At 41.2% G+C, this 20253-nt stretch overlaps 1 protein-coding gene across 8 annotated transcripts in view; it reads right to left on the reverse strand.

Moving 5' to 3' along the window:
* Positions 1–20253, reverse strand: part of KAZN (kazrin, periplakin interacting protein) — a 901428-nt gene that overhangs the window by 24205 nt on the left and 856970 nt on the right. For 7 of the 8 annotated variants that reach the window (XM_073585543.1, XM_073585542.1, XM_073585544.1 and 4 more), the window contains 2 exons: positions 13250–13420; positions 8542–8625 (listed from right to left, as the gene is read on the reverse strand). In XM_073585543.1, the coding sequence (XP_073441644.1) occupies positions 8542–8625; positions 13250–13420 (255 nt within the window). The remainder of the gene's footprint in view (positions 1–8541; positions 8626–13249; positions 13421–20253) is intronic. The other variant, XM_073585547.1, reaches the window with a different exon arrangement.

The following is a 20253-nucleotide window of genomic DNA, read 5'->3' on the forward strand; positions in this document are numbered from 1 at the left end:
GAGAGCTGCATGAGGCAGAGGCATTGTCCACAATTCCAGCGATGTGTCACTTGCTGATCTTCATGTTGTCATTTTGATACAATCACTATTTTCTCTGATGCAAATCTAGCAGTGCTCAAATGATGAGCCCTGTATAACTCCGCCCACAACACTGATTGTCAGATTTCTGTGTACACTGTGCATTGACACTAGCAGCTTTCTAGCTGCTAATTGGTGGATGGAGCATTTTACAAAGAGGTATGAGACACCTAGTCCTGTTCTATTGAAACGTCACACAGCCTATTAAGTGATAAATTGCTGTTTTCAGGCTTTCTGCCCCTACATTATGCTGCTCTCGTATTGCATAGTTACAGGTAGTTTGTAGGCAGAATTTTGCTGACAGCTTCACTTTATCGGACAGCTTTCACATCTCATCTCCAGCAGTAAGTGTGTGTGTGTGTGGGGGGGGGGGAGGGGCAGAACTGCTGCAAGTGGCGTTTCATTACAAAACACTTCTACTAACGCTCACCCCAAATTCAAATTAGCTTTATTGAAAGGATGAAATACACATTTATTATTGCCATAGCAAGTGTAGCAATGCCAACTCTGCTGCACCCCCCCCCCCCCCCACACACTTACTGCCGGAGAAGAAAGTTTGCAAACACACTGGTCTGCTGTGCAGTGAGCAGACTGCCATGTCTCCCACAGAGAGTATTCTGTGCTATATTGGGGGCGTGTTTTTTCCCCTTAGCATGTGGAAAATTGATCAGGATTGGCAGAGCTGGCAGCACTATGAGAGGGGGGACACTAGAAGTTATAATGAAACTCAACTCTGCTGCAATACCTCTCTCATGCTGTCAGAGATAAGAGCAGAAAGCAGTTAATCACACTCAGGTCTGCTGTGCTCCAGCACGTTATCACTCTGCAGTGAAGACAGAAGACTGTTTGGCAATGCATGTGGAACACAGAGCCTGTTCTAAAGGGGCCTTTACACATAGCGATATCGCTAGCGATATCGCTAAAGCGTCACCGATTTTGTGACGCAGCAGCGATATCGCTATGTGTGATACTTACCTCCGACCGGCTCCCCCGCTGTCTGTCGCTGATCGCGCAGCTCCATTTCTCGTCGGGCGCTTCTTGCTGATGCCGACGAGCGACGCGTGGATGCTGGCGGGAGGACGTCAGGATCGCTGCGCCTGGCAGCTCACTAGCGACCATTTAGCGATGCACCAGCGATCCTGACCGGGTCGTATCGTTGTCGGGATCGCTGGTGCATCGCTAAATGTAAAGGGGCCTTAAGCAATTGTAGGGGGGGGGGGGGGGGGGGGGTTCTTCTTTCCCCAGTTAGTAACTGTCTTATAACTGGTCAGTCAGAAAGAGGAAGATTTATTCTCCCCCAGTGAAATCTCTCTGGCAATAGCCCACTTGGACTTAAAAAATAAAATAAAATTAAACTATTTAAATATTATCTGAACTGCAGCACCGATTAAAAGGCATGTCAAGTTCAATGTGAAAGATGGGTGGGGACCATGGCAGCCATTTTGAAGTCAGTCATTTCAGATCCAACTTTATTTTTTCCAATGGGAAGAGGGTCATGTGACATCAAACTTAGAGAATTTCACAAGGAAAACAATGGTGTGCTTGGTTTTAACCTAACTTTATTCTTTCATGAGTTATTTACAAGTTTATGACCACTTATAAAATGTGTTCAAAGTGCTGCCCATTGTGTTGGATTGTCAACGCAACCCTCTTCTCCCACTCTTGACACAATAATAGCAACACCGCAGAAGAAATGCTGGCACAGGCTTCCAGTATCCGTTGTTTCAGATGCTGCAAATCTCATATCTTCACAGCATAGACAATTGCCTTCAGATGACCCCACAGATAAAAGTCTAAGGGGGTCAGATCGGGAGACCTTGGTGGCCATTCAACTGGCCCACGACAACCAATCCACTTTCCAGGAAACTGTACATGTAGGAATGCTCGGACCTGACCCCCATAATTGATGGTATGGTGTGGTATATGGAGTACAAAGATAGTGGGGCCATTCTTCATCTATGGAAACCTCAATTCCTCTGGATATCTGGAATTGGTACATGATGTGTTGCCCTCTTTATGCACTGAAGATGGGACGTTCCCTGAGTTTTTCCAGCAAGAATGTGCACCACCACATTATGGGTGTCAGGTCCAACCATTCCTACAAGGAATCTGACCCCCTTAGACTAGCATTTCTTCTGCAGTGTTATCAGTGTGTCTAGAGTGGGAGAAGAGGGTTGCATTGACAATGCAACACAATAGGCAGCACTTTGAACACATTTTATAAGTGGTCATAAACTTGTAAATAACTCATGAAAGAATAATGTCACATTAAAACCAAGCACACCATTGTTTTTCTTGTGAAATTCTCAATAAGCTTGATGTGTCACATGACAGGAAGTTGATATGACCAACCATTCCCATTTTATTTAGGTTAATCCATATAAATGGCTGTGTGTATATATATATATATATATATATATATATATATATATATATATATATATATATATATATATATACCGTATATATATATATATATTTTTTTTTTTCCACACGAAAATAGAAACAGCACCACTCTTACCCATGGGTGAAGTCTGGTACTGCAGCTTATCCCCATTCAAGTGTCAGTGTAGCAACATTTCTCATTTCCCTTTCCTCAATGGAGTTTACATTTACAAGCTCCTCCAATGTGGGGATTAGCAGAGGTCCCAAAGTTTGGACCTTAAAGGAATATTCTGCTGTGGTAATATTGAAGACCCATCATTGGGATAGGTCAACACTATTAGATCGTGGGGGTCCGAAGCTTGACACTCCCAATAATCAGCAGTTATCAACACCACTAATGGTCAACATGTTCTGCTCATAGGCTCTTTACAACCAGTCACTGCTGGGGGTGATAACAGCTAATTGATGGGGATGCCAGGCGTCAGAACACCATATTGTCACTGATAACTTCTCGTAGGATAGGTTATCAATATTCAATGAGGTGCAAAACCCCTTTAACCAAAAATTTACAAATAAAAAAAAATCTCCTGTACCTCTCTTCAAAGGACACTGAACTGAATCTCGCAGAGCTGTAGAGGCAGACAACGGATTTTTGGACTAAAGCAACCATGTTTTTCTAACCCTGGATAATACCTTTAAGTAAAACTTTTGCTGGACGTGAACATTTTATAGTGTCTGCATGAACAGAAGCAATGTCCAATGAATGTTTTTCTTATAAATGCACCCCATTTTGTTAAAATTTTGTTTTCAAAAAGCTAAGATTTATTGCAGCAGGTGGTGCCGTATATCTCCCGCTGCAGCTGCAGACTCTCCGGGACGAAATTTCACAATACATTTAGTGTTCGTATCAGTCCATTAACCAAAAACTAATATAACCCCCTTCAAATTTTTATCCCAAACTTTTTTCTTTTTTGTTTTTTTAATCTTGCAAGTGCATTTTGATTTGATTTAAAGAAAAGTTAAGATTTTTCAGTAGTGACTAGAGTTGAGCGATACCGTCCGATACTTCAAAGTATCGTATCGGATGGTATCGGCCGATCTTTAAAAAAAGTATCGGTATCGCCGATTCCGATACTGGAAGTCCCATTCAAGTCTATGGGACTTCCGGTATCGGAATAAGAAAAACCCTTTCCTGCCCTTGTACAGCCTCTCTGGGGTCTATACGGGCCTTTCGGGGGGCTGTGCCGGCCTGCCAGGGGGTCTGTGCAGGCTCCGGTGGTCTGTGCCGGCCTGCCGGTGGTCTGTGCCGGCCTGCCGGGGGGCTGTGCCGGCCTGCCGGGGGGCTGTGCCGGCCTGCCGGGGGGCTGTGCAGGCTCCGGTGGGCTGTGCCGGCCTGCCGGGGGGCTGTGCCGGCCTGCCGGGGGGCTGTGCCGGCCTGCCGGTGGTCTGTGCAGGCTCCGGGGGGCTGTGCCGGCCTGCCGGTGGTCTGTGCAGGCATCGTCCGATGGGACTACAAGTCCCATCGGGCGATGCCTGCTACCATGACAGTGATTGACACATTAGCCAATGATGGGACAGTAGTAGTCCCATCATCCGGCTAATGTGTTAAATGTAAAAAAAAAAAAATTACATGCTACATACATACAACATGCATACTACATACATACTACATACTACATACATGCTACATTCATACTACATACTACATACATGCTACATTCATACTACATAAATACTACATGCAACATACATACTACATATATACTACATACATACTACATATATACTACATGCTACATACATACTACATATATACTACATGCATGCTACATACATACTACATGCTACATACATACCACATACATACTACATACATACTACATACATACCACATACATGCTACATACATACTACATATATACTACATGCATGCTACATACATACTACATATATACTACATGCATGCTACATACATACTACATATATACTGCATGCTACATACATACTACATACATACTACATGCTACATACATACCACATATATACTACATGCTACATACATACCACATATATACTACATACATACAATACATTCATACAATACATACATAGACATACAGTACATATAACATAGAGTAACATACTTACCAATACTTGTCACATTGTTCCCCGAAGCCATTGTCTTTTCCGGAATAAATATTAACATAACAAACCACAAAAATACTCACCCACGATCCGAAGCAGTCCACGAGTGTGTCCCACGACGATCTTGGGTAGAGAACGGCAGCATCAGCTGATGCTGCCGTTCTCTACGGGCTGCAGGAATCCAATGACGGAAGGTCACTGTATTCCTCCGCCACTTAAAAAAAAAAAAGTCCCTAGTCTCACTTTATGCCATTGCTGTGTGGGAATTTCCCACGCAGCAATGGCATAAAGTGAGACTAGGGACTTTTTTTTTTTTTAAGTGGCGGAGGAATACAGTGCGGAAGGATACCTACCTTCCGTCATTGGATTCCTGCAGCCCGTAGAGAACGGCAGCATCATCTGATGCTGCCGTTCTCTACCCAAGATCGTCGTGGGACACACTCGTGGACTGCTTCGGATCGTGGGTGAGTATTTTTGTGGTTTGTTATGTTAATATTTATTCCGGAAAAGACAATGGCTTCGGGGAACAATGTGACAAGTATTGGTAAGTATGTTACTCTATGTTATATGTACTGTATGTCTATGTATGTATTGTATGAATGTATTGTATGTATGTAGTATATATGTGGTATGTATGTAGCATGTAGTATGTATGTAGTATGTATGTAGCATGCAGTATGTATGTAGCATGCATGTAGTATATATGTAGTATGTATGTAGCATGCATGTAGTATATATGTAGTATGTATGTGGTATGTATGTAGCATGTAGTATGTATGTAGCATGCATGTAGTATATATGTAGTATGTATGTAGCATGTAGTATGTATGTAGTATGTATGTGGTATGTATGTAGCATGTAGCATGTATGTAGCATGTATGTAGCATGTATGTATGTATGTAGTATGTATGTAGCATGTATGTAGCATGTATGTAGCATGCATGTAGCATGCATGTAGCATGCATGTAGCATGCATGTAGTATGTATGTAGCATGCATGTAGTATGTATGTAGCATGCATGTAGTATGTATGTAGTATGTATGTAGCATGCATGTAGTATGTATGTAGCATGTATGTAGTATGTATGTGGTATGTAGCATGTAGTATGTATGTAGTATGTATGTGGTATGTAGCATGCATGTAGCATGCATGTAGTATGTATGTAGCATGCATGTAGCATGCATGTAGTATGTATGTAGCATGCATGTAGTATGTATGTAGCATGCATGTAGTATGTATGTAGCATGTATGTAGCATGTATGTAGTATGTATGTAGTATGTATGTAGTATGTATGTAGCATGCAGTATGTATGTAGTATGTATGTAGTATATATGTAGTATGTATGTAGCATGCATGTAGTATTTTTTTAACATTTAACACATTAGCCGGATGATGGGACTACTACTGTCCCATCATTGGCTAATGTGTCAATCACTGTCATGGTAGCAGGCATCGCCAGATGGGACTTGTAGTCCCATCGGACGATGCTTGCACAGACCCCCGGACATCAGCACAGCCCCCCGGCAGGCCGGCACAGCCCCCCGGCAGGCCGGTACAGACCCCCACAGGGTGCACAGACCACCGGCAGGCCGGCACAGCCCCCCGGCAGGCCGGTACAGACCCCCACAGGGTGCACAGACCACCGGCAGGCCGGCACAGCCCCCCGGCAGGCCGGTACAGACCCCGGGCAGTCCACACAGCCCCCCGGCAGGCCGGCACAGCCCCCCGGCAGGCCGGCACAGCCCCCCGGAAGGCCCGAAATGACGGCGCATCATGATGCGCACACACCGCGCATCATGATGACGTCAGTCTGTCAATCAACTTTGAACTTCCGATTCCGAATTCCGATATTGAAAAAATATCGGAAGTCGGTATCGGAATTCCGATACAGCAAGTATCGTCCGATACCCGATACTTGCGGTATCGGAATGCTCAACACTAGTAGTGACTCATTAATTAACAGTACAGAAATTACAAGACCGGAGGACATCAGTTAGAAGTTTATACATAGATGCCGGATATATTTTCTAGTAATTGTACATAAAAGTGATTTCAAATAAGTATTCCTATTTGTGGGGATGCACAAGACCCATATTTGCAGTTTGACCTACCCACTTGACAAGATACTTTGTAATATGCCGCTTTCTTTTTAGGCAGTAGACTGAATTTCAATATAGGAATAATGGTGGAAAAACACCGATTCCCACTAGAAATAAAAAGGGGGACCAGTTGCAGAAAATGTCCTTCCAGCATGAGTGTAAATTGCTCGGGGAATAAAGACTGAGCCAATGGAAATTATTGGACTGCACTCAGATGACACCATAGTGCAGTCTGATATCCACGGCCTGACAGAATGGAGAAGATTGGAGTTTGATCAGTGTTATTTCTATAACCGACCCAATTCTCTCGGATAAGAGAATACACAATCGTCTGTGTCTAACCTTAGGATAGGTCATCAATAATCAGACCAGTAGGGTACCCCTACAGGTCATGTGTACTCAACTAAATTGGAGAAGAGCAAAGATCCCAAAAAAAAGGAAATAGGACCAAGGAGCAATAAATAAAATATGTAAATTTTATTGTTTACAAAATTTGAATAAAATAAGTAATATATAACAATATGAAAAAGGGAATCAGCGACACCTAGATGCCACACGCAAACTAGGTTTGGTATATGAAAGGTAAATTAGTTAATGAAATCCATATATCACATATACCCAATGTATACACAATTGGCCATAAAAGAACAACAAGTGTGGAGATATAAACAATAGCCGCCAGATAGAAAAATATATGCGTAGTTAAATAAGCAGATCTCTCAATTATTAAATATAAAGTGCAATAGTGCAATATAAGTGGTCCAAAACACGGACCTACAAATAGTAGTGCATAAGAGAAGATATAGCCTGACAGCAAAAATGGAGTTCAGTCATACTGGCCATGAGAATACATAAAGGAGGTATATGGAAGTAAGTAAAGCGCGATGAATGCATATAGTGCCAAAGACCATCCTTGCTGAAATGTGGACAGGGGGACCCCTCATGGCCAGTATTACTGAACGCCATTTTTGCGGTCAGGCTATATCTTCTCTTTTGGACCACTTATATTGCACTTTATATTTAATAATTGAGAGATATCTGCTTATTTAACTACTCATATTTTCTATCTGGCGGCTACTGTTTATATCTCCACACTTGTTGTTCTTTTATGGCCAATTGTGTATACTTTGGGTATAAGTGATATATGGATTTCATTAACCAATTTGCCTTTCATATACTAAACCTTGTCTGAATGTGGCATCTAAGTGTCACGGATTCCCTTTTTCATATTGTTATACATCATATTACTTATTTCATTCAAATTTTGTAAACAATAAAATTTACACATTTTATTTATTGCTCCTTGGTCCTATTTCCTTTTTTTTGGATTTTTGCTGTACTCTTATGGATGAGCTTTTACGCATTTTCCGGCAACGGCCTCTACACAGCGAATGGACCTGTGCTGTCCCAGCTTCCTTTACAGTTAACATCCAACCTCGTTAGAGCTGAAAAAAGTGGACTGTGGGAATGCCATGTGCCGGACTCTACCGATCTGGTCTTGGTGACCTACCCTTTAAGTATAAAAGCTAAATTTATTCTTACATCAGCTGACAGTTTTCTTTGCGGGCAGCTACGCAGATAACCCCTCCTCTACTCTGCCCCATTGTTACCAACTTTTTGATCTATCCCCATCAGTGTTATAACAATTGTGTTAATATTTCAGGAGGACAGAGGTGCATGTATTAGCCATAACAATTGTGCAGATTTATCCGATGATAAAAGGTGACAAACAAAGAAAAAAAAATTAAAGAAAAAAGTGCACAAAAAATTGGATTAAAAAAAAAGAAAAAAGAAAAAACAAGGAGGTGTTTTCCCTAATAACTTTAATCTTACCGCTATCCCTCTTGTGGAGGGCTCCTTCTCAATGTAGTGATCAAAAACACGGTATTCCTTTCTCTGGGCAACACACTTTGTTATCTGGAGAAACAGGTCACAAGCATGATAATCTAACTAGGATATACTGTAAACTAAGCCACAAGAGAAGGGAATGGGAGAGGAGAGTAAAGAGACATGTTGAATGCATTGTAAGGGACATATGTGAGTCAGGAACATTAAAAAAACATTAAATTATAGAAATACATTAATTGAATTCTGAGGTGAGCACTTTATATATAAAAGACTGAGGACCATAAGAACTTTACTTTGCATGTAGATTTTGAAGGATGACTGATGTCTTCGAAACCAAAAACTTTTCCCCACTTTATTTAAAAAAAAAAAAAATAAAAAAATAAAAAATTGAATATAACCAAGCTTCTGTGATTGTTATCTGAACCATATGGTCTTATAGTAAAATTCTACCATTCAAAACAATTTTCAAATAATGTTTAACTTATTAAAAACCATTTGGACACTTGGAAGGCAATTCTGATGACTTAGGAAACAGAAGGAAGCGCCTTCAATCATTGTCAGAATGGCTACCTTTAACCCACCGGAGGACTTGAATTTTTAGATCCATCCCCCAGGTATACAGAACATTTCCCTGTCAGCTTTGATTGCACAGAAACAGGACATGTAATTGATAAGCATATTGATAAAAGTCTTAACATCCCCATACACAGACTAATGTTGGCCGAACCTGCCAATATCAATTTGTGTATGGGGGGCGTCGGACGACTGATGGTCGGGGAAGAGGTCAATCATGCATTTCCAATTTGAGACTGAAAATAATTGTTCTCCTAGAGATAAGCCGCTTGTCAATATGTAAATTGGCAAGTTTCTTGTCGTGGACACATGTTCAGCTGAATGGGTGATTCGGCACAGATAACAGATGACCAAAGCATCCTTCAGCCAACAGCTGTATGAGTATGGTGAGATTTAATGAAGAGACCTTAGTCTCAGTTGGTTGGCTCCAAACTCAGCTCCAAATTGGGCTGTCTTCCAATGGATCTGTCATATTGGGGACCTATTATTTATGTCAGAGCCTTGACTTAATGAGTTGTTAAAATTTGGCAATTCTAAAATTCACCCAAACATGGAGCATCACTTAAGTCAAGTTCCTACTAAGTAAAGCACCAGGTGGCACTTTTTTTGGGTGACTTTTTTTTTTTTAAACATTATGTTGGAGACTTCTACTTAATAAATTTCTCATTGGTACAAAAGGAGATCTGGACACTCCGTGAAAAGTTGTTCCATAGTTTTCCCCATTGTTACCCCTCGTACATTTAGATAAAGTAAATCCTGTCAACGATGTCCTCCTAATTAGTCCCAAATTCCAGTGAAAACTGACATACGGTACTTAAGATACATAGAACTTTTTTGGCATTGATTAGGAAATTAGTTTACTTGGTGGATAAATTTATAATTAGCAAAAATATGTAAAATCACTGTATAATGGGAATTATGCATTATGTCAAAAAGTGCTCAAACTTCATCTAATAAATCCAGTGTCGTTGCAGTTCTATTTAGGACTTTGCAGTGATGACCGACAGAAGGCTATACAAAAGACAGACTTTTAACCATGTAGAAAATAAGAGGCTAAGTAATTACATGGATAATTGCATGAAATGTCGCCTTATTATGAACCAACTGAGCTCCAATTATCTTGGAGTTAATGTGGATCACTATAAAACATTCTGATTAAGATTTCAGCAAAATGGCTCCTTTGGGAGGACTAAACTTCTAAGCCAATCTCAACAATGTTATTAAGAAGGCCTGTGCTGGAAGCAAATACCAGACCATTGGAACTGTCCTATAAACTCAGTTCCACTGATCAGGGTCGGATTATCATGGGATAAAACCGCAAGTTAAGTGACATGTGTGAGGGGTTAAAGAGGAAGGCGGTAAAGGAGGGTAAATTGCATTGTTCAATGCAGGCCACCACTAAAAGTAGTTGGATCTGAAGGAGTCTGCTGTGGCGTTGGAGGTTAAGTCAGTTTGGAGAAAACCAGGGAGTGGTAAAAGAGCGAGAACTTAGGGTCGACACCTAGGTACAATCAGGGCCATCACATAATCCTGTAAGGACTAGAAGAGAGGAGCTGTAGAGAACATCTGGTGGGGTAGAGGTCTAATGCATGGCCTGATGAGCTCAGTTGTGCGGTACATCAGACTGAATCTGGTTGTCAATAAAAGATGTAGATACTATGCCTTTATTCTGGAGGTCCAAGACATGGAAAAATAAGGCTTTTGAGAACACAGTTTGGGGAATACAAAAGCAAAAACACAAGGTCCTGAAAGAGGGGCCTGGTTGGCAAAAGCAGTGCTCTGGCCAATAGGAGTCTAAGGCCCAAGCCCTATTTTCCAGGAGGCTATCAAAAGCACAGATATTACTAGGACAAACCCATGACAGCTATATGAGATATATAGATATATATATATATATATATATATATATATATATATATATATATTATTATATGGTGGTATTTACCAAAATCTCTAGACCAAGACAGAGACATTTTAGACCACCACAAAGAAATGCCCTCAAAACCTATAGAAAATTAAAAAAAAAAAAAAAAAAAAAAAAGGTTTTGAGGGCATTTCTTTGTGGTGGTCTAAAATGTCTCTGTCTTGGTCTAGAGATTTTGGTAAATACCACCATATGTTGGTGAGAAATGTTTTAATAGTTTTGCAATGTAATAGTGTAACCTTGCGTGTAGTGAAACAACTACAATTTCGTGCTCAAGTCAAAATATTGCAGCCAGTGACTTATGCATCAAAAAGTGCCCAAAACTGTTAACCATAGATGTGACTACGTGTGTGATAGTGATCAGTAAAGTTTCACAGTTTGATTTGGTCTGTGATTGCTTTATTAACGCAAGCACTTAAGAGAAACCCCACTATCCAAGGAGAATTTTATCCTCAGGGGGTGGGCGTAGCAATTAAAATTTCAATCCAGTTTTTAGAGAAATTGTGGAACAGTCTCCAGTCTACGAAATTTTATGTATCAATTATTACTCATGCATGATCCAGACTCCATTAAAATATGTTTCCAAGCCTGGACAAGCAGAGCTACATAAGTACCGAAATGAGAAGGGAAAGGAAAGCGGAATGATGCCAATATACAGAGAGAAACAAGATTTCTTTAAAGAGTTTTTCACTTTCAATTATGTAATGCCCAAACAAGTGTAGACATGTAAAAATAGCAATACAGATCATTCTCACCCTCCCTGTGCTTCAATGTCAACTTTCTGCCACTGTTCTGGTCTCGGTGTTTTGGCTGCAGCGGTGACATTGCGACTGCAGCACACATCACTTCTGCAGCCAATCATGGAGCTCAGTAGTTCTGCTGATGTAGACAACGCAAGCCTTTGAACATCTGCAGTGGTGATGTGCTCTATAGTTGTGACATCACTGCTGCAGCCAATATTCAGAGACCGAAGCAGTGGTGGAGAGATGACGCTGGACCCGGGAAGGGCGAGTACTCTGTTTTAACTTGTCTAAAATGGTTTGGGCACCACGTTTTTGCAAGTGGAAAACTCCTTTAATGGAATTGATGGGGGTCTATTGCCAACATACAAAAGCACTTCTAGTTTAGAGCAGACCGTGATTTGGCTGTAGAAGAAAGGATTGTATATTCTAAACAAATTGGGGATAAAAAATTAACACAGTGTCTAAGGCCTCTCATTCAGACGCCCATTTTTTTCACGTACGAGAAAAATGGACCGAGTTTCATTAGAGCTTTTGATAAGGGCTTCAGAAGAATGTCACTTTATTTTGGTCCAAATTTCCTCAGCTTTTCTAGATGAAACCCACCCCCAACCAAAAAAGAACAAAAAACATGTTTCTCCAGCTTCTATTAGTCCATGAAAAACAGACAGCACTTGAATAGCATCGGAGCGCTGTCTGTGTTTTTTCATGGACCAATAGACTTAAACACTGCAGCATTTGACTCGACACGTGAATCAATGCCAGACATATCTCCAGAATTTCGCGTGGACTACTATTTGTCCAGTAACTAAAAATCAGATATGTGAACAACTTATAGGTACTGGTTCTTTGAAAATCACCGATATAACCCGTACGTAAAAAAAAAATTGAAGTCTGAATGAGCCTCTAGAGGAACTGAATTTAAGGGGAATTCTAGACTTGGGCCACCTATACCCTGAAAAAAGTCCAAGCACCAATTCTCATGGAGATGACCAAATGTGAATGAATTTTAGAACCCAACAAGATCAACAATTTACCTTTGTGTCATTGTGACTGAAACGTAACAGTTATTCTATAGAGAATCCCCATGTAATAAGATCATAGAATGTATTTCAAGTAGTAAAACTGTATTAATCCCAGAATAGGCTCAGGTATGTCTGACTTTGAGGGCGCCACATCTACGGTGATTTGACAATGTGTATTAATAAAGATTTTTAATTGTGTATAGTCCTTTTATGTAACTAATTATTAACACAATGTATTTTTTTTTCTTGATTACAGACATATGTATTACAGGAATCGATCTGAACTCTAAGCAAGGCGGCATTCCCTTGGTTTTAGTGTTGAAGGTTATTGGTTACTGGGTGTTGGCAATAAAATGCACTGTATATCTCACTGTAAATGGCTGACAGGAGAACACCAAGGTTGAAAGAGAAAAATGTATTTTATTTCTCACCATTGAAAGCTCAGCTTCAAGCTCTTTGATCCGATTGTCCTTCAAGTCCAACTGTGACCGAAGAGAACTGGCATGGTCTGTTGCTTCCTTGGCCTGGCGCCGCAGTTCCCACTTTTCCCGTTCTAAAAGATCTTTTTCTTTTGCTAAAACCTTTACTGCATCTTCACTTTCCTGAAAATGAGAAGGGAAAAAAAAAAAAGAATGACCTGTAGATACCATCTATAGGCCCATTTAATTATTAGGGTTCTAAATGCCCATCTCAACACCAAAACCACTCAAAGTATGGAGAGTTTTCCCGGTAAGTGCACATGTTGACTTGTGCATATGTTTCAACTTTTTTCAGACCGGTTCGAACGCTGTGAAGCAACCAAGAGAAGGGAATGAATCACTCAGAGGGCTTGGAAAACGCTACCAGACACGTCAGGAAAAACATTACCGGCTTCAGATAAAATCACTCACTGGATGCTGTAAAATCCCTCACTGAACTCTTTACATTTGTGCCATTTATAATAATGTTGTTTTACTTTGAAGAGGCACCTTTAGATTTAATTCCCTATAACTATGCCCTTGGGTTTGACACCCCCTGATGAGCAGAATTAAAGGGATCCATTAATACAGCCTCATATAAAAGACCATCGATCCCCTGTACCTTCACACACATCAGACGCTTGCTTTCACCACTAAGGGATCCAGTCCATATGCACTTGTATAAGATCCTACTGACCTGAATAGGAGCAGGGCTACAAGTGGGTTGAGGCAATCAGGACAATTGTTGAGAGCCCTGGTGAAGCACTAAACCTAAAGTCACAAACTTAGGGTACGTGTAGTCTTTTTATGGAGCAGGTTGGCTTCAAAACACCTGAAAAGTCACTTACAAATATCGTTAAACGTAGACTTTTGCTACTTACTTTCATTGTAAAATTACTTTGCTATTTAGTGTCTTCAGCATTTTTTTCTGCATTAGATTTTGAAAAATGTTCAGTAGGAAAGAACCTGCTCTGAATTAGGCAGCGTTCAATCAGAAGGCTGCAAGTAAAAAAAAAAAAAAAAAAAGAGGAGAAAATTCTTCCAGAATACTGATAACTTATCAAAACTACTCAAGGTAGCAAAAAACTTCTAAAACGGAGGAGTGTTTTCGGAAGCAGTATTCACTAGAAACTTTGCCATTTTGACCACCTTAAAAAAAAAAAAAAAAAAAAAAAAAAAAAAAATCACAACAAAAACCTGCAAAGCCCTCAAACCCTACTCTACCAAAATGGTTGGCAGCAGGGAACAACATGGAAGCTATTGCAAAGTTATGAAAATAAGCTTAATTTGCCCTTTAAATGGACAATAATGTGGATAAATATAGGAAATGTAAAAGGAGGCACTCCGCAAGAAAATGTGCCGATTTTACATGTCATGCAAACCGTTTCAGGTCCAGTGGGCCTCCCTCCATCCGCTCGCCCAGTTTCAGAGAGGAGATGTGCTTCTGGGTTTGCAGCGTTACAACATTACTTCTCTCTTTCATTAAGTGGTGCAGAAAGAACAAGTGAGTTTGTGCCCTCAATTACACTGCCGGGCTTTAGAGAGTTGGTTCAGTTACTTCATAGACAATGATCGGCTCCAAATTGACCATGTTAGAGCCATCAATAATAGAAAAAAAACAAAAACGAAGCACAGCTCGTTTCATATTAATTTCTCCCGCTCGTGAACGATCTACCAGTTAAGGCTCAATATGCCGCATGAAGAGAGCGAAATGTCCTAAACCGGTCAATAAACAGATTGCATGGCCTCTGAATAAAATGCCCTTGTGCATGTAAAGGTAAGCATCACTCTGAGGTGTGAAAAACTGAGATCCAAGAGAATACTGACTGTCAATTCTGTAACTTTGACAGTCGAAAGCAATTAAAAACATTACAGTTTTCAGATGCAAAAAAACATAAAACACGTTGGTAATCCAAACCATGGCAGTCATTGCTAAGTAATACTTTTTAGTGCTTGACTCTGCAAAGTTTGAAAAACAGGTGCTTTATATTCCTTTAAGGGGATGTCCAGCCTTGGGGCTCAATCTGCAGCTACACTATGACTGCAGACTTGTGAATCCTCACAGTGTGCACAGTCAGGTTTCTCTGATGCAGGCCAGGCTTGTATTTGCATGCATGCGGTCACATACAGACTAGACGTACACAGCATTGCTCAATTCAAGTCAATTGAGAGGGGGTCGGACCAGTCTAGTTGGAATCCGAGTGGAAGTATGCAAATCGTGTACTTGCAGTCATAGGACTGCCCGCTCCCAGCATCGGAGAATCATGTTTGAACGCACTGTGTGCGCTGTGAGGATTCACAAGTCGGCAGTCATGTAAGTGACTGCAGACTAGAGTCCCAAGACTGGAAAACCCATTTAAAAGGGAGTTTATCAGCACAAAATATGTGTTCAAACAAAGTACAAATGCTTGGTGGGCCTGTGGCATGGTGAAACAGTTCTCTGCACCATCCCACCTACTTGCTTGGCATCCATCTCCCCCCCACCTATCCCATTAGCCAACTCAGTCGGCGGGTGTATCATCTCCTCTGTGCCGTAAACAATCAATGATCAGGCTGTGCAGTAGCCTTGATTAAGTTCTGCAGTGGTAAAATGCCAAGCATGTAAAATGAAAGGATGGTAGAAATGGGATTAGAGAACGCCAAGGAAATTTCATGTTGCTAAGGAGTCTTTCAATATCAACCAGTGAAACATTAGTCCCCAGGTGTAGGAGACGGCTTCCAGATGTCCCAGGTTTATGTCATGTAAATAATGATGAACAGCTGCTATACATGATCTTGAAAGAAAATCAGACAGGTTGTTTTTGTGGGGGTGGGGAGGCGAAATATATGTATCTAGCTTATAAATAAAAGATAAACTACTACATTAGATCCTCTTGTATTTAGAAATTAATATACAATGCAATATTAATCATGATGGCAAAAATACCTAGTCAACTTCCATCCCCAGGTCACATGTCACTGGATATTTGGCAGAATGGTCATCCAGAACTATAGAAAAGGTGGTTGACTACCAAGGTTTCTGCTATGACGGATTGTCTACTGCTAATATTGCTGCAGACCCAGACATACTTGCCTAGAGGAAGTAGTAATGGTTGCCACCTGAGAGGCTTTTGCCCATATTTGACAAATATGATACATCTCCTGTCCCTTATATATAAGCCACATCTGAAACCGGTTACTGAACAGTGAGTAATGCACATCTACACAACCACATCATGGAGGAATAAAAACCTAAGTTACCACCAGCCTGCAGACCATGGTATACTTGGTCATTCTCCAACACATAGCCGTAGAGCTTTCCATTCCTGTAGAACGCCTCTCCTTGAATGCCTAGGCTACATATTTCTAGACTATTCATCTGATGTGGGTTTCTCTAATCATTTTTGATCAGCTGTTATCACCAGGAGAACGTCTATTTACTCATTTTCCCACCAGCCTTACATACCTACCTTTGAAACAAATGGCCATCCATTCATGGAGGTGTTATGACCACCAGAACAAGGGACCGAGGCTCTCTATTCTAGGTGATCAGGAGAAGACTTCTGACAGCCATAGGCTTATGGATAGAGGCCATTTATCAGGCAACACCTTTACAGAAAAGTGTTCTAGTAAATCAGTTCATAAAGTTAAAAGGAACCTAATCACATTGTACATGCATCCGATCAGTGGACACTATGGTATAAAGTAAGATAAGCTGAGCAGAGGGATATACAAGTTTATTGGAAAAGATTCAGTATAACTTATTTTATTTGTCGAAGTCTCTGGAGTTTGTATGCAGATGAGTCCTGTGGGTGGTCCTACTCAATGAGTCCAGTGGGTGGTTACATTGAGTGACTGACAGCGATCTCTGTATGAACAGTCAGAGGGAAGACTGTCAATCACTAAATAAGACCACCCACTGGACTCATATGCATACAAAACACCAAGGCTTTCTCTGAATAAAAGGCAAAATTTTACTGAAAATTTTCAAACCAAAATGTACATGAATCTGTTCATCTCTATCTTGCTTCTAAAACATCCCACCTGCAGAAGACAGACCATTTTCAACATGACAGGTTCCCTTTAATTTTCTGTTCACCGTAAGTAAAATGTCATCATCATTTTCCAAGAATGAACATTCCTGTGGGAACAAAAATTTGGCATCTAAACACCAACAGGAATGGCTTAAAGGCAAGAAATTAGTGATGAGAATTTTATACACAGATGTGCACTGCTGCCACCTGTACATGGCACAACAGCAAGATGGCACAGAAGGGGCCAGACTCTGCTCAAAGGTGCTCTCTGTGCCCATTTTAGGAGAAATCGCTCCATTGTATACGGACGTTCCTTATTCACAATGGCCTACAGCGGGACAGCTGTAGAGACACATTACTTTCTAAACCCATTTTGTGGAAACTTTTCTGACACTGACAATAAAACAGAACCCTCAAACTCCTAGGCCTCTGGTAGAGGACCCGAGAATGAGAAAGGAAAAAAACACCACCCCCATTGGGGGGGTGAGAAGGAAATATCTATATCCGTCTCTGTCTCTATACATACACTTTTTTTTATTTACATTTGATCACAAACCATATATAATTCCTCCTTTCCTACAGATTCCTTATACAATATCTGTCTTCACTACATATTGGTAACAAGTTGGAGAGAAAAGAAAATGAGGAAGGCAGTTTTCACTTCTGGGTGCCTGGCATCTTGGGCACCTCCTAGGCCCCTCGATGTCATGGCATTGCAGAACGTCAAGGTGTCATTCGACATCATGATCTACGTTCCGGAGACGTCAGGTGCAAAAGTAAAGCCTGACGTAGTTCAGAGGACCGACTGGAAGATGGAGCAAGTCAGCGCCAATATTTTTGCTCAACTTTGTCAAAAATGTTTTTTTGTGTTTTTTGGGGGACTTCTCTCCCGCAAAAAAAAATAAAAAATCTTTTTTTCATTATTTCTATTAGGCTCAATGGAGAATGGATCGCTGTTCATGCAGTTACTTTCCTCTAAGGTAATATTTTCAGATGACAGACAGCTGCGGCCAGTTTGACTTGCAGCTGACCTACGAGGCTTTATAGCAGCCGACATGGCAATTATTAAGTGACCAACTACAGAGTCGGCAGCAAAGGCCGATAATATGGTGACCGTCTCCGTGCACATTGTGATATCATTAGTGCTTTGAGGGGATTCGTGAATTTAAAACAACTTTAATTAGTTTGTGGATTCGCTCCAGCAACTTTTATTAAAAACCTTGATTTTACATTCACTCCAGATTCTCCCGCTCTGCTGTGTATTCATGGGTGCAGACAGAATTGGTCTTTTTTTCCCTCGCTCTCCCTTTGCCCGGGGAGATGACACCAAGCTGCTCTTTGGATATTCTGCTATCTATTACGCGGAATGCGGAGAAACTCATTCGTATCCCAGGGCAACAACATTTACATGGCTGCCTGATAAATGGAATACGTTACCAGAAAAGCAGAAGCCAGCCTGAAACGCAATACATTAAGGTGACAATTTTCCTAGAAAACACCACAGCACTAACATGGTAAGGTGCTACAAAAAAATAAAGGAAACCACACATCATTGGTGTACATTTTTTCTGCAGCCATTATTAGGGGTTAGTCTTCATTCCTGAAAAGAAAAAAAATTCAAAAAATTGCATGTAAGTGGATTCAAACCCCCTGCTTTTCCCCAGTCTATTTGCCTTCAGCTGTATTGATATTCGAGTGCATTCATTTGGAGTACAGATGCTGGCAGTGAAAGGGTCAGCCCATGTCTTCTCCTCTGAGTGTTGTCTTTAGGGCGCAGTCAGAAAGGCGTCTAAACCGTACCAAGATTGGAACATAATCTCGGACTGGCCGCGGCTCTCCGGATCCTAGCGTGAGAGCTGCATAGAAACATAGCTGACACACTTGGGTCGGAAGAGCTGACGGCCAGTCCTGGCCAGTCCATGAGTGTTGGATCCACAATGCAAGGCTATGGATCCATGAAAAAAAAAAAAAAAAAAAAAAACAGCACTCACCACCATCCGTTTGCTGTCAGTTATCCATACACTAGTTATTAGAGAAGAAGCTTATCAAGGACTGATGCAGACCAAAAGCTGATTGATGCTGACCAGAGATGAGCGAATTTGATCAGGTCAGGGCTTATTCGGCAAGCTATAGCACTTACCGAATAAGCTGGAGAGGGAACCCAGCTTCCTGAAACGCTCAGGCTTATTAGTTGTTCGGCTCTGCAGCTGCATGTGTCGCGGCTGTGTGACACTCGCGACACATGCATGGAGAGCCTGTTTGTTGGGCTCTCCATACATGTGCTTGACAGCCACACAGCCGCGACACATGCAGCTGCAGAGCCGAACAACTAAGCCTGAGCGTTTCAGGAAGCTGGGTTCCCACTGCAGCTTATTCGGTAAGTGCTATAGCTTGCCGAATAAGCCCTGACCTGATCAAATTCGCTCATCTCTGATGCGGACCAAAAACTGATGACACTATAAAAAAAAAACATTGATCTTTTTTTTTTGCGTACAGGAAAAAAATCACTGACGTGTGAATGAGGCCTTAGTGAAACAAATGCTGAGCCGACCCTTTCACTGCCATCATCTGTACTCCAAATTAGCACTTTATGATGACAGCGCTGGTTAATCTGCCTCTTCTTTATGGCTGTAAATCTCAAGCGTTCTAACTATCAGCTTCTTAGACAATTGTGTAACTCGTACTCACACCACCAGGCGTCTGCAGATAGGTTAACTCTACTGGCAATGCAACTGTAGAAAGACCAGGAGAAACTATGCTGTTTTCTTCCAAAATCTTGCATTAGTTTACAATGAACAGTAGGTAAAAAGGAGTTATCTATACAGGGGAGTACACATGCATCTTGAGTAATGGCTGCTTTAGGCTAAACTGAAGAAGGGAGGAGCAACCTAATACAGAGCTCAACTACGGGAGGGACAAAGTGACAATCTTCACAGTCTGATTCTACCTAGCAACAACAGGGAA

This window comes from Dendrobates tinctorius, unplaced genomic scaffold (assembly GCF_039654945.1).
Source record: "Dendrobates tinctorius isolate UK_male_01 unplaced genomic scaffold, ASM3965494v1 ptg000086l, whole genome shotgun sequence".
Taxonomy (NCBI): domain Eukaryota; kingdom Metazoa; phylum Chordata; class Amphibia; order Anura; family Dendrobatidae; genus Dendrobates; species Dendrobates tinctorius.